At 43.7% G+C, this 15,285-nt stretch overlaps 1 protein-coding gene across 3 annotated transcripts in view; it reads left to right on the forward strand.

Moving 5' to 3' along the window:
• Positions 1-2,506: 2,506 nt before the first annotated feature.
• LOC138206978 (nck-associated protein 5-like) overlaps positions 2,507-15,285 on the forward strand; it is a 102,776-nt gene continuing 89,997 nt past the window's right edge. For all 3 annotated transcript variants that reach the window (XM_069163925.1, XM_069163926.1, XM_069163927.1), the window contains exon 1: positions 2,507-2,605. In XM_069163925.1, coding sequence (XP_069020026.1) covers positions 2,528-2,605 — 78 coding nt within the window. In that variant the 5' untranslated portion in view covers positions 2,507-2,527. The remainder of the gene's footprint in view (positions 2,606-15,285) is intronic.

The raw sequence follows: 15,285 nt of genomic DNA on the forward strand, positions 1-15,285 counted from the left end.
AGATGACTGGTGACATTAGCTTCAATACAATTAGTCATCTCTTAACAAGCAGTGAAAGGACAATTTGCTTGCACAATAGATTTCAAAGTTTTCTATTTAGTGAAGGTCTCATGACTTGATGGTAGTTGCTTTGATGGGAAACCATTAATCACCTACAGGAATGCATTCGGGCAGGGCGACAATTTTACACCTGCGTCATCTCAGCTTGCGTCACACAACCTGGCTGTTGTGAAGCTAGTGTCAGATGTCATAAATTCCTCAGTAAGGCTTGTCCAGGCGTCTGCCGAGAAGATGAGTCTGTAACCTACATTTGAGCACGAGCACCACCTGCCACTCATCTCCCATCAATCACTGTGATAGCCACCGGTCATTAGCTTAATTCTCTGTGAGGAAAATATAGGTCAGCAGGAGAAGGATATTCATATCCAAGGTTTGCCAAAGATGCAAATGCATGTTATTTTTTGTTATTCATTAAATGTAACAGTGTAATTTAGCAGATGGCAGTCTAAGTGGAAAACTGCACTGATGTATTAACATTGGAGCTTTTAGTGTGTGTAATTTACTGTATTTGTGGTGGACTACAGATCAAGAGGCCCAAACTGAACAGTATTGGCCCACTCAAGTTCTTTCTGGAGGCTTTCTTAGGAGAAATATCTCAGCTGTGGTTTATATTGTGAAGCCAAACTAATTTTGCAAGATCAATCTTTGGTGCAATATTTACACCAAGTCTGGAAACCATCAACTCAAAAGTAATTCCTACATTGTCAGACAGCAGAAAGACCCATGAACAAGCATTTGGATGGAGACGAGAGTCTCTGCTGCTCAAAACGTATTTCAACAACCAAAACTAGCCCAGCAAATATGACCAGCTTTTGCTGCTTCCAATTAATACTTATTTTCTTAACAAGGACTTTGTGAAAATAATAGAACTTGCTGATAGTTTGAGAAGCATCCACTGGAGAATAATGTCTGCCAGTCAGATAGGGACTGCACCAATTAAGCTGACAAAAATAAAACATGACTGGTGGATAGTTTGGGGAGAAACGTGGCCATGTTTCCAGATGAGCTTCCATGGTTTCCACTCTGAAAGAGAGAGCTGTTATTATCTATTGTCCTGCCTACTTGACCAGAGCACTCTGACAGAAACCCAACCTGCAATCTGACATTCAGAGTTCAGTCTCAGGGTGTCACTCAGGAAACTGGTTAGCAGAGGTGGTAGGCGATGATTCACGGTCTTGGAAACAGCAGTCAAGAAATCAGTGTAACCTAAAGAGTCTAATTAGTAGCTGTTGTGGAACTTTTGATTCTCTCACATGATCTTCCTCAGCAGATGGAAGTTTAGATTGTCTTTTTGTTTGAAGGACTTCTTGTCCTCGTTGGCGTTAGATTTCCAACATGCTGCAGTGTTTGCAAGGCTAGAATTTAGTTTCAGTTCCTGTTTTAATCACCAAATTTCGGCAACAGTAAATGACAAATGTTTTTTTTGTACAGCAAACCTCGGATATGTTTCCCTAACATCTAACATCAGGGTTAAACACTTTGTATCAGTCTTCACTTTGACTTTGAGGTACAAAAAAACCTCCTTGTTTCAGTGCCATTAAGTGTCGGTCCATACTTGCTTGTTCATGTAAGTTACAGTGGTTACAGGCCAACGTGTTTTACGAAGACAGGAGCTGCCCTCCGACCTCCAATCCATGTGTCTTCCAAGTGGAAAGTGTACAAAGTAGTTGGATGAATATCCTGTCTTTCCCTGCCAGAGCTCGCGAGTCATCTGACTTATCTGATGTCAAATTGAAGCGCCGTGCTCACAGTGAGACGGGGGGAAATAGTCCCGAGGCCAAATTCAGGCAGTCATTTCATTGGCTTTCTGATACTCCTCTCGCTCTGCCAGTCATCTGCATGAAGGCGCACACACGCTCACCTTTTTCACTGCCAATTCTTTCTTTACATTACCTTAGATCTCTACTGGCAGCAGCAGCAGCAGTAGCAGCAGCAGCAACGGTAAGATTGAAGGGATCATGTGTTCAGAAGCCACATCATGACTGAGTGTGAGTTTTGGACTCAAGCTTAGAGTCACATAAAGAAGAGAAACAGCCAACCCAGAGTCTGACACAGACCCCTTTGCTGACATGTGTGAATGTTTTATGTCTTTACACACATGCACAAACACCAGCCATTCACTGCTTTGCACACAAACACGTAAAAACACACAAACACGCACTCTCCTGGGCAGCAAACCGCTGTTGGTCTCGCCCAGGTGATTTAATCCAACTTGACTTGCTGGTTAAATATTGACAAGAGCTGATGTGGCCTTGCTGAGGAGAGACAAGAATTCAGACGAGGCACTTTGCTGCCAAGGCTGCACGACTGCGTGCTGCATCATCATTCCAACACACATACCCCGCCGAATGCGAACACACTCATGCACACAGTGGCAGGCAGCAGCTGAGACTCAGCAAGGCAGCCGGGGCAGAAGTGGGGAGCGAAGCGGCAGAAGAGGAATCAGACGAGAAAAGGCGGTCTCGGGATGAGTCAGTTCGTGGACAGTGGCGTCGTGTCTGTTTGCGGGAGGATCCGAAATGTCCCCCTGTTGGAGCTGCTGGCGGTGAGTGCCGGTCCATACGTTCTCCCCTCCATCCCTCCCAGCGCTCCGTTCGTCAAGGAGGTATCTGGGGCAGGAGGCATGCTGTCTGGAGCTAGAAGTAGGTCTGACTGGGGTGATAATCAGGCTAACATCCTGCCCTCCAGTCCGCCCAAAGCCGCTACCACCTACATCGCTTGTGCCCCAGACAGGAGACAGGAATTGCCCTGGGTTAGAGGTGCAGGACGGGGGGGGGGGGAGAGAGAGTTGGTGGAGGGAAAGTTTAAAATCCATCAGGAAGGAAATGAAGTAATAGTTTGTATTTGGTGTGTGTGCATGCAGTATTTGCGTTGTGCCTCTGTTTACGAGTGCTTTCATGTGCATGTTGTGCTGAAATGAGTCGACTGAGGGATTAATCGGCAACAATTTGGAGAACTGATTGATTGTTTACGCTTTTGCTGAAATGTGAGGATTTGCTGCTTCTCTGCATGTAAATCAAATATATTTGGCAACATTTTTACCTCGTGCATTTTAGTGACTAAATGATGACTCGTTTATTCCGAAAGCAATTAATTGAGGTGGAAAAAAATGGAATGAGATCAAGTATTTTGAGCCGCACTTTCCTATTTTGTGTCACCGTGTGCGTCTACACCTCTCCAGTGTATTGCAGTGTTGGAGTTCTTGACTGTGTGCGGTGCATTTAGAGCGGAGCGATCTTTCCATGTTCCATATGTAGGTCACTAGCCGACAAGCTGCGACTACCACTAATTAGATGCGAGAATGGCGTTCGCCTCACGTCTCCGATACATCTCCAGAAGGTCTGAATCAGGGGACCTGCCTGCCATCTGTACATATTTACCCCAAATGGTTGGGCTGGATTGTGACATACTGCATGACAGTTTATTGCATGGTTGCCATAATGTGCAGTGTGTGTGTTGGGGGGAGAAACCAGCATTTTAATGTGGCAGCCAGATCTAAAAATATATTTTGTGTTTGAGGAGGGCTTTCAGATGTGACAATGCATTCATTTGTGACATTTTTCTACATTTATTTTGAGCAGAAAACATGTGCTTCATCTTTAATGGATTGGCAAGAAAAGGGGATTTCTTCTGGAAAGACAGCAAGAGATAAAAAAAAGAAAATGGATTACTTTAGGGGGGATTTTCTCTTTTTCCATGTCTCATTCTCTAAATGTCCCTCTCTGTCCTTCCTTCACTCTTCCTCCTTCTTCTTCTGAGTAAGCCAGAGGTGTTTTGTGGAAATCCAGGGGTTCTTAGCCTCTGCCACCGCATGGACGCAATTATGCAGACAAATGTCTCCGCTGAGCTTCGAGACTCCATATATCCTTTATCTAATTACATTAACAGGAGCTGGATAGTGACTAATGGCTCATGGAGGAGGAGGAGGGGGAAGAAATACATGATGAGGAGCTGGAGAGGGCTGGGATGCATGATTGCATTTTTCCATCCTATTTCACTCTCTCACTCCCTCTCATGCCCAGATCTCTCCCTGTGCTCCGTTTAGAAATCCCCCCCCCACTCCCCCCAAACCCACCACCACCACCACCACCACCCAACAACCCCAAACCTCCACACATACACACACAAACGCACACTGACCCACTGAGCCCTTTTGCAGCCTGAAAGCCTTCTATGTTGCAAAACTACATGACTGTGTTCCTTTTTTCGGTATTTCTTTTTTGGCTGTATTGCACTGTGGCACGACTGTTTGCATTATGGCACCGTCCATCATATTTCTGTTACAGGTTCGTACCAAAACTGCACTCAATCAAAACAAATCTCTCACAGGGCCACGGGAGACTCTTTCCTATTAACATTGCTTTTACTGCCAATTGAATGAAACATTACGTACTCTGAGGCCACAAGCAAACGCTGACTTTTTGTGTTCTGTTTGGCGTGGGAAACTACCTTAAAGGTCCAGGAGTGCTTTTTCTTTATCATCCTCAGCTGGCTCAGCCTGCCCAAATAAAAGCTTTCTTAACCAGCCCATGGTCATAATGACAAAGAAATATGAGGGAAGGCCAAAGTCACAATCACTACTCAGATCTGAGTCATCTGCTTTTGCATGTTCTCACCCATTTGCACTGAATCCTGCGCACACCATAACATCTTACATTGGTCATAGCTCCTTCAGTGGATTCCATGTTCGTTATTATGATGTAACATGCAGAGACTTGTTTGAGGCATTATTTATAAAACTTTCCCCTGGCTGACACTGACATCACCTGTTATGTTGATGTGGCAAGCCTCTTTGCAAACAATTTATGCACCCAGCAGACACAAAGCAACATCAGCATTCACGTGGATTTGTGTTTGTGTCCACCTGATGAGCGCATATCCGATATTCACTCTTCTATTTGAACTGAGGATCATAATTCTCTGTTGTATTGTGACAATGATTGACCGCTTTCACATACAAGTAGTCATGTAATCCATGGTTAATATAAAAGTATTGATTACAGCTGTTTTACAGAAACAATTACTTCTGACATTCTAGTTTACTGCATGATATTCAGCAGGATTTATGTGGTATATTTTTTCACTGTATTGTGTCCTAATAATACCAACAGTAGTGTAAAAAAACGCAGTCTCCATACTGCGAAACTACCTGTAATGTAAACTGTATGTGGCTTCTATGGAATCACAATACCGGGAGTGAGATGGTCATTTACAATCATACCATAAACAGGATTTGTTTTTTTCTTTGTTGTTTTTAATCAGTGCAGTGTCATCAAATAATATAGTTTCTACAATCTTTTAATTGTCTCCCTCCTTTTTCCTGCGGTCAATGAATAAAGCAGGTGTCAGTTGTTTCCTGTTTTTTCCTAAGAGGTTTGCTGCCGGCTTACAGCAGCTCAGCAGTCTACTGGCTCACATTACTTTATGCTAATATCTCCCAGCTGCAACCTGCACCACCCTCCTGCTTCCCTGCCTTGCTTTCTCTGCCTCTCACTCACATATACACATATACACATATATATACACACACACACACACAAAACACACTCGCACAAGCCCCCGGGACAGTCACGGGAGGGCCGTGAAAAGGAAGCCGAGATGATTAATTAACTCTGCCCTCATTTTGATACCGCCTTATTGGCTTTCAGCATCCGAAATTCGGCTTCAGAGCTTTGCATAGATTATTGTCCCACCGCCACAACAGCTACCACCCAAAACAGACAGACAAACACTTCCAAAAATATTGAGGTCATGTGGTTACTCATGCTACGCTGAATGCCCAGCGTTGCTTTCCGGGCAGGTTGTGTTGCTCAGCAGAGAGTGAGGTGTCTGTTTTGTTGAATGTTGGCTTTTCCACTAATGAGAGAGAAGCGGTTCTCGCAGGAAACAAATACTGCTGACAGATACTGACGGATATATTGACCTAAGAGTGGTTGTAATTATAACTGTTGAGGTTGATTTAGATTTAATAATGTGCAGGTGAATGAACTGGATTGTGTTTCGCATCTTGCTCAATAGTCTTACGGTTACTCATAAATCACATTGTCAGTGTCTTTTGGATTAAAAACGCATTTAATGGATGAGCTGATAATGTGACCTGGAAAAAAAAAAAAAGCACAAGTCATAAAAACACTGTTTATTTGCTTTGACAGAGCAGTTTTTGGCAGTGTCGGCAACAAAAATTTGCTTAACTTTAAGCACCAGTTCAATCCCGAGAATCGGTGCAGTGCGTGTTATTCGTGTGCTTACTGTTCCTACCTGTGTTTAGCAGTTGTGCAATCATGTGTACTCTGACCATCAATGCCTGTTCACGTGTAAGCAAATTTACGTGCTTAACAGCCCGGGTTTGTGTGTTCTTGCATGTGATCATCTGATGTGTGTGTAGCTGTGTTCGTGCATCATCACTGGTGTGTGTTTCTTTGTGTAAGCGCCTGCGTGTTTGCTCTGGACTCCAGGTGCTCCAGCTGGCTGTGTCCCTGCGGTGGCCTGGCCCTTGACCGACCGTCCTCTGGTCCCGCTTTTCTTTTGATGACAGCCTCTGAGTACAGACGGCTCCTCAGCATTAAAGGGCCTGTCGGGCCCCAGCAGCAGAGCTAGACAATACAATAGTGTTCCTGTATTTTGCCTATACACTGGGGGGAAAGCCTGCAGCACAGGTTTCTTTCATTTTTCTCTTTTTTGTTATCCGTTATTTATTTGTTTGACATCTCTTTGGATTTTCTCTGTGCAGTTGTCTTCCTCCCTGCACTGGTGGTCTATGCACTCATATTGTGCTCAGTTACTGTGTGTGTGTGTGTGTGTGTGTGTGTGAATAGTTCATCATCTTCTGCCTCCCAAACAAAAGATCACCTGCCTGGCTGTGTGATGCGTCACAGGGTTTGAGCCCCGAGGGAAAGCCTGCAGCCCTGTGTGGAGCTCTCTAACTTCTGTGTCATGATGGGCTCCTATTATCTCCCAGAATGCACTGTTTGGGTAATTTTACCCGCATGATGTGAGCTGTGGAAGAATAACCCATCATCACAAGTGTTTGAACCCGCATGTAACACTCCTATGTTGGAAATTCAGTGTGTTTTGGTGTATAGGGTCGCTCCTCTGATAACAGGAAGCTTTCTGGTTTGTTACTCGTCGTGAGAAAATGGTTTTAATTCTGCCTGACATACTTTACAGAAAATGGCCAGTGGTTATTTTCATAGTGTAAGCCATTCCCAGAAATGTTTTGCTACAATATCCTGCGCTGGAACTTGCTCATATGCAAACACGGCAACAGAGCACATGCAACAAAAGCCAAGATCTGTCTTGCCTCAAAGTGCTGCAGTGCGTTGCATTATAACAAGGTGTTGTTTGCAGGGGACCTGATTTTCTCTGACGTGGCTAATGCGCTCTGTCAGAAGCGTTTGCAGCTGATGCTACCCTTGTCTTTGCTCTGTGAAAAGTCAGCACGAGGGAAGCGGGGAGTTGAGTACAGTCCAGTTCCCCACATTCGCCTGCCGGCGACGCTTCCGCCACGGCCTCACAGTCGGGGGGCAATGATCTTCATGCCAGTCCCACTGTTTAAATCGGCTGCTGTCAGGGCTGATAGGTAGACTGCATCAATCTTTTCCTTTGCCTGCTAATGTAGACCATAACGTTTTCTAATTACGCTGCGGGTTAGGAATCAAGCATTTAAAGCAAGCTTCTTTTCCACACAGTTTACAATTGTGTTATCTCAGGGCTTCAAAGTGCTCACCATAACCCGGCGACTGTTGGCATTTTATCTCAAATGCCAAGTATCAATATGAGGTGCAGAGCAGCGTTATTACAATGATTAGAAGGAAGCCCATGCAGCGACTGTTTGATTGCGCACCATTATAAAGAGTCAGTGGCTGGAAGGTTGGCCATTTCTGCCGATCCAATTATACGCTGCAAAAAGTCTCCATCCCGAGTCCTTCTTCTTGGTCCTTCCAGCAGACTGAAGATCTGCCTTCTGTCACGAAAGATTACCTCGATTTCTAGAAACAAATGCAGATTTTTTGGAAACGAAGACGATAAAATGTTTCCACTTAGATTTGAAAAATGAAATTGTCTCTCCTTTTTGTTCTGTAAGTTAAATTCAGCTAAAATAAGGTAAATTATTTTGCAGTGGTTTTTCATCCTTTAATATCACTGATTGATTCTGGAGATAAAGTCATTTGGGAGCTCGGCTTTGTCATTAAAAGACAGGCTATTTGTACCAGAGATCCTTGAGAACAATCAATATCATCTGCATGTAGTAACATTTGTCTGTGCGAGTCATCCGGCTTGCTGGAGCCACTCACATTATTGAGTCTCAGTCACTTTCTAAAGAAATCATATGATCTACATGCCTTTCATGAGTCCATAACTCAACTTTATGGTGATGTGCTTGTGGCACTCAATGATTTTCCGGGACCCTTTCCGTGGCCAGACATCCGAGCAGTGATTGGGGTTTTATGAGGCGCACCGAGCCTCAGGTGAGCTGGATTGAATGAGGGATGCTTTGCAGGGGAGCGTTTGACCCTCAGGGCTGATTGTCTGCGGTGTCAGTGGTCGACGGTTGCCTTTGTGTGTGGTCACAGTGGTCACTGAGGGGCTATTGTCTATTGTGGAAACCCGTGGCAGCCAGAGGGCTATCGAACCGCAACCCAACATCCATCTGGCACAACAGCTGGAGAAGGCTGTAAACTTCCATGTCGGAAATTATGCAGTGCAAACAAGATTCCTATTATTATTTCATTAGCTTAATTTCTTTGGGATTATCATCAATTTGCTGAAAATGGCTCAGATATGTTAACAGCCCAACAAAGCAGTCTGTATTTACCCTTTGTTGAATATTGCAACACAACCCTGCCCCTCCAGTGTATTCACCTACAAGCAGGTTTTATTTTGGAGGCATTCCCCTCCCCTGTCATATTCCTGAAGCATTGAGGAGGGGGCCGTGAGACTCAGACTGAATTAGTGCATTATTAAGCCTTTCTGCCCTGACCCACTTCCCCTACAGCTTGCATGGCTCGACTCCAACATGGAGTCTGTGTACACCAGGAGCCTGGAAAGCATTTGAGAGGTCTTAGGATACGTTTCACAGTAAATGGACCTCTTATCTGGAAAGAGGCTGAAATGAGGCGATGCTGAAGGCTCTTCGTTTTTCTCATCAGATTTAACTTTCAGTTAGTTTCTTTCAGGCCTCGTTGCATAAAGAGCATGATCAGCGTCTTACATGCAACCCAAAAATACAGAAAGCAACAATTTCCTCCAAATAAACTATTGAATACGCTCATAACCTTCTATCTGACCCCCCTCTTTTACGAGCCTGTATATTAAGCAAGGCTGCCAGCTATTGAACAAATAAATATGAGAAGGGGGCGACACTTTACTGTAAGGTTAGATTAACTAACCTTAATTAATGCCGTAATGAGCACTGACTTAACACTTTACTAAAAAATGACCTAATGTGTAAATAATAATTTATTATGGTTTATTATTATTTTAAGCCACAATGCCAAACTATTATTCTGAAAGATGTTTGAGCCATAGTTTTCACCCTACCATGGAGTGGATATTGCCTGTTCACCCCCATGAATATTACAGCCAGCGTGGTCAGTCCAACTTCTGACCTACAAGGGGAACAAAGCAGAACGCTCCAGCATGTCCTGTATAATGCCATGGTAAACAGCTCATGCTGAAGGTAATGCTTTCAGGGGTAGAGGGCATCTGATGGGTGAGCTATTGTAACCTCAGAATGAAGCCGCTACCTCACTTCAATCGGCCTATTGGAGGGCTCTGGTTGGGAAATGGCTTCCAGAGGGTTCAGAGAATGCAGGCGCATTTGCTCAAAGGGGGGGTGCCCCAGATAAAGAGGGCTAGCTGAGTAAACAAATAATAATGACAGAACAGTGTTGTTATTGTAAGAGCAAATAGCTTGCCTAAGCTAAGGAAATTCAAGACCTTGCTCTGCGACATTTTCCCACAGTAGCGGAACTATCACATTCTGATCCTAAAATACCTCAGCGTTCGAGAGCCCAAACATCTCATGATATGAAATCCACAAAGTGAAATTTTTACACAAACAAATATTTGAATTGAGGTTCCTGTTAGGAAAGTCAGTTATGGTGATAATGAAAATATGATTTATTTATCAGATGGACCTTTGACACCCTGGTTATATTTCTATTTCTGTAAGTTCTTCACAGAGAAATCCAGTGTTTCAGTCCCGTTACGAGAGAGTATTCAAGTCCACTGATGTCACCTCATCTGAAAGGCTTAATGAGAACCAGCACTGATGTCAAATTCTTCCCCAGCTCCCATCTGGATGAAATACAACAAATATGGCTGCTAAAAATAAGACTCCACTTGAGATGATAACAAGGATTTAGTGCCATTAACTGTGTAAATACAGTGTGCGGTTGGCCCCACAGTCATATTGAAATTCCTTCCCAACCTGGAAGAACTCTGATCGTAAAAAGGCTCCAATAATACCTTTGAAAAGTCGATGATGGTCGATTTAAATATTTCATGCTGCTGAATTATTGGACTCTCAGTCCTCTCTCAGATCACTTGACAGAGTGCGGTGAGCCGCTGCTTCGAGAGGTCTTTGTTCACATTAACCCATAAAATGGGTGCAGTAGCGTGGAGATGATCTCTTTCTGCCAAAATCACTTCACTGACATGAAAATTGAAATATAAGACCAAAACAACCTCCAGTGAGCTTTGTGGACTGTCAGCTGTATGAGGCCCTGTTTCACAAAAAATATTTTTGAGCGGTTCGTACATGCAGAACGCAAATGGCGTCAGCATCACATTTCACTGCAGAACCATTTGCAAGTCGTACAAGGCCTTAGGTTTTATGTTGCAAGTTTTGGCAAGTGCAGTGTGTCAAAGTGTGAAAGTGAACATGAGAGCAAAGGATTTTATCTTCCACGTAGCACCTCGCAAATTTGTTAAAACAGGCCCCAGTTTGTGTCTGAAATGTGCATGTCAGTTCTCCAGTCCAGGTTTATTGAAAATGCGATTTAAACTGCACAAATGTCAGATTCATGTAACTGACAAAAAGAGCACGATGATATTTGTTCTGTTTAACAGAGTGGAGGGCAGGGATAATCACAAAATGTATTGATGATATACTGAGTTATGTCTGGCGAATCATGATTTTCTCTAAGACACACTAATTAAACAATTTTATGTGGTTGTGACTTTAATGCTGCAGTAGTGACTATGTTTTATGCCAGGTGTGGGTCAAATGACAATGTGGAAGTGGAAAAAAAGGGGAGATTTCCACAGATGCATTACCCAACGCTGCAGCTCCACAAAGCTTTTCAGTACTTTTACGGCATTGTTTGGTTTGCTGTCCCAAAACTTCACTGTTGTCAAGTTCCAGCTGCAGCAGGGAGGTGTTTTTTCACTGAACCAAAGTTACACGGCACTAACTGGTAGCCATAATGGATCAGGTAAGATGATTTGCTCGAGAATTGAGTTGGGGCAGAGGCAGAAAGCTCGGAGACAGATATGTCCAATCTGGGCGAGTAATTAAAACCATCTTCATGACTGAAGCTGAAAACATGTTTTTGTCATTTGGTTAAACTTACCTTTTCGAAATCAAGTTTAAAGTTGACTTCCTATGTGCTGCTTTCCATCGAAGGCACTAAAACATGCACCAAACAAGGCATCGTCTAACATGTATTATTCACCGAGGCGAGTTCACTGAGGACAGTCTTATTTACAGCAACGCTGGGGTGTGGGGGTTCACCGAGATTTACACCACCCACGCCAGGACTGCTGCCGTCGTGTATTGTTGGCTGCTGGTCACCTCCATTGGTTCCCCAAACCAGTCAGGGGCACTTATCTGTTTAGGGAAATGTGAAATTACTCATTCACTTTCCCCACGCAATTTTCTCTTCTGGTTAGCTTTCAGATTCAAACTGGCAACCTTTTGGCCAAAAGCCTACTTTGTTAGCCTCCAGGCTGCTGCCACCGCCACAGTCTGTCTGGAAAGATGCGCTGAGCAAAAACAAGGTGATCACCCCCTCTGCATCGCCACAGAAATAATTCATGACCACGGGAATAATCATTGCACTGAGTCCTGCAGCAGAGGTCAAAAGTCACCACAACCCATCTCTTTTCACATTTCTCATTATTATTCTTTTACTACACCTTCCATCCCCCATTTAAAAAAGAAATCATCCCACTGTATCTTGATCCGCTCTCTGTCACTGTCAAGTTAGATAGAAAATGGGGATCTGATAAGCATGAGTGGCACAGGTGGGTTTGTGGATGACAGGAGCGCAAACAAACAGCCTTCTCTTGTCACATTACCATTTCACTGGTTATGCTTTCTTGCATGCCTCTGGGGCAATCTCGCTCCCCCATCCCACGGCAGGAAGACGGAGAGGAAAGAAAATCAGAAGCTGACATTAATGCTCTCTCGAGCAGGAATGCAACTCTTTGCCTCCACGCTTGCGTCGACATCTGCCCGGCACCTGGGTCGACCAACTCAACGTGCAGACAGGCCGCGTCAATAAATCAGCCTCTGGATTAAACAGAGGAGAAGCTGTGATAAAGCTGAGTCCTGAAGCTAATGCACATGAACTGTCAGGGACTCTGACAAAGTATCCCAGGCAAGAAATATCTCTGCAAAAACACACGCTTGGAGGTCATGAATTTGTTGGTGGAGAGATTTTGCTGTATTTGTGGATTTTGATTTGTTAGCGGGGATATCTCATCTTATCCTTTCAGCTGAACTTTAGCAGAGTAGGTAATGTTTATATATATATATATATATATATATATCTTTCAGGTCATAAAACAAGCTTGCGTTGCGGGTTGCTTTAGGTATCTTCATTTTTTTTTTTTTTTTTTTTTTTTTTGTACATAGACAAGCCAACAGGAGAGCTTCAATAGAGTTTAAAGTAAGCATTGGCATGATGACACAAAGAATACTGTAATGAGACGAGGTGAGAAACTCTGTAAGGGCGAGCTTTTAAGTGCAGATAATGCTGAGTGGATCCTGCAGAGGACTTTTTGCTGAATATATAATATGCCTAATTTCCCGTAAAGGAACAGAGTTACTACTACGTGATCAACCCTCTCTGCTCTTGCAAAAGCTTTACAGTGCGGCTCGGTTAGGTGTGGTGCCTGTCTGTCAAGGCCTACATAAACAGAAGCCCAGCTTCCCCCTGTGAACCAACTAACATCTGTTTAGCATCAGCCCTGCGCTCTGATCTGCCCATTCCCTTGTCACTTTCCAAAGGATTTCTCTCATGCTCTTTTTGTCTCTTCTCATACGTCTTTTCACTTTCCTTTTGCTGTGGACCTGAGTGATGTTTAGATTAAATCATAGATATCATCGGCAGTGTTTTGCAGTCCACATTACGGTGGACGTTCCCCCTGTAATCTGTGCAAACTGCAGTTTAAAAAAAGAAGTCAAAATGCTGACCCCCTACTTTAGCTGTGTCTTTTTTCAATCAATCAATATTTTTTTTATTTACAGTGCAGTATGGCCATGAATCATGGTCCCAACACATTTAACAATTCTGTTTTTCTAGTATCTGTTTGTCCTTACAGAGCAGCTGAGGGTTTATCTTTCAATTTCTCTGCTGCTTTTGTTTCTGATCCTCTGACGCTCTCTGGCTTTCTGTCTCTCTCAGCAGCCTCCCTATTTTCCTTGTGCTCCTGTGGGTTGTCAGGTCCAGGTTTCCTTTTCATTTCTGTCATCGCCACTCTCCCTCCCTCTCCAAGTACACCTGGCTGAATATTGGCCCCCAGATGATAATAAAACCCAGCAACCCCCAGGCTTGTAAAATTTTGGGCAGAGGCGCACAACAGACTTCCAGCCGCTGTGCGCTCCCTGTTTCCTCGATTCCCATCCTGTCTGGAAACATCAGGACCAGCATGGACACACTGTGTTTTTGTTTTTATTTCTAAAGGCCGCATTCCTCCACTGCTCCTCCCTGATGGGTGTTTTCGCAGATTTAAAAGTCTGAGAGCAAAAGGGAAGAGATTCATTCAATTCACAGTGCCATATAGATCAATGACGAGCTATATTTCCCCTTTGTAATCTTTTTTATTTTTTCATTGATTCATTCTGAGGGGCTTTTATTTTGAAATGTAAGCTACTGTCACTCAAATTTTCCTGTTGGGATGACATAGAGCATGACTTGTCTTGATTAAAAGACTCAGGAAAAAAAAAACGACCTTGAAAATGCACATATACTATGATGGTCTGTCTGATGCTTTCACCTTCTCTTCCACATAGGTAGCTCTGTGGAAGTGATCGAATAGCGATGTCAGCTCCGATGTATTTCATTCCTCGGCTACTTTTTCACCTCTCCCCTGTGAGATTTGCGCTGTGAACAGCTTTGCCACTGTTCCCAAAAGGCATGAATGGCTCACTCTGTCAAACCCCAAAGAGCAGAGGAGGAGCCCAAACAGACGAGGGGTTATTTGAACGCTGGACGTATCTTAATGTTTGGAAAGATAATCTGCGGGGATTTGGATTCCTGACGGTGGCGAGGTGTTGATGTTTGGGCTGGGCCCGGCCGTAGGTGCTGCTGGAGGAAGAACATCAGATAACCCAAACTGGTGAAACTCACCCCGAGGTGATGAACAGGCTCCCTTTTGTATCTCAAGTAATCCATAGTCCTTGACACTCCTCCATCTGAGGCAGGTAGGGAGATGAAGAATATCCTGCTCACTGGAGGCATTTGTTACATGAATGTCCTCAACTCAATGAGTTCACTGTGTGAGCCTCCAAAGCCTTACAGTCATTGAGGTTTTAGGTACAATCAAGCAGTGTAGTACTCAGCTCAGATTCAGCATCATTTACTGAGTGACAGTTCATTAGCTGGGACGTAGTAAGAATTTAAAGTTTTATCTTATTGAGAATGAATAGGAAAGATAAACATGAGAGTAAATCTTGACATGTGAAATAGTCTAATATGGATGTCATTTCTTGTGATACTGAGCTGAGACAGATAGAAAAGTGTGCATCTTCCTGAGAAGCCACAAAGAGTAATTGGTCATGACCTCGTCTCAACTCATTCCACGTTCAAATCTTTATTCTATCTTGTCAAAAATGAACAATTTCCTCCATGAATTTATCAAATCATTTTGCTGCAGGAAGCTGTCGTCCTTTACACAACTGGATGAAAATACCTGGGATCATGTCTGTCACTGATACCAAATCCTGTCCTCCAGATCAATCTGACAGTACTCGGATGTCTTTTTCCACACGAGAGA

Source organism: Embiotoca jacksoni, unplaced genomic scaffold, assembly GCF_022577435.1.
Source record: "Embiotoca jacksoni isolate LCO1_2020_lvr unplaced genomic scaffold, fEmbJac1.0.p SCAF_30, whole genome shotgun sequence".
Taxonomy (NCBI): Eukaryota; Metazoa; Chordata; class Actinopteri; family Embiotocidae; genus Embiotoca; species Embiotoca jacksoni.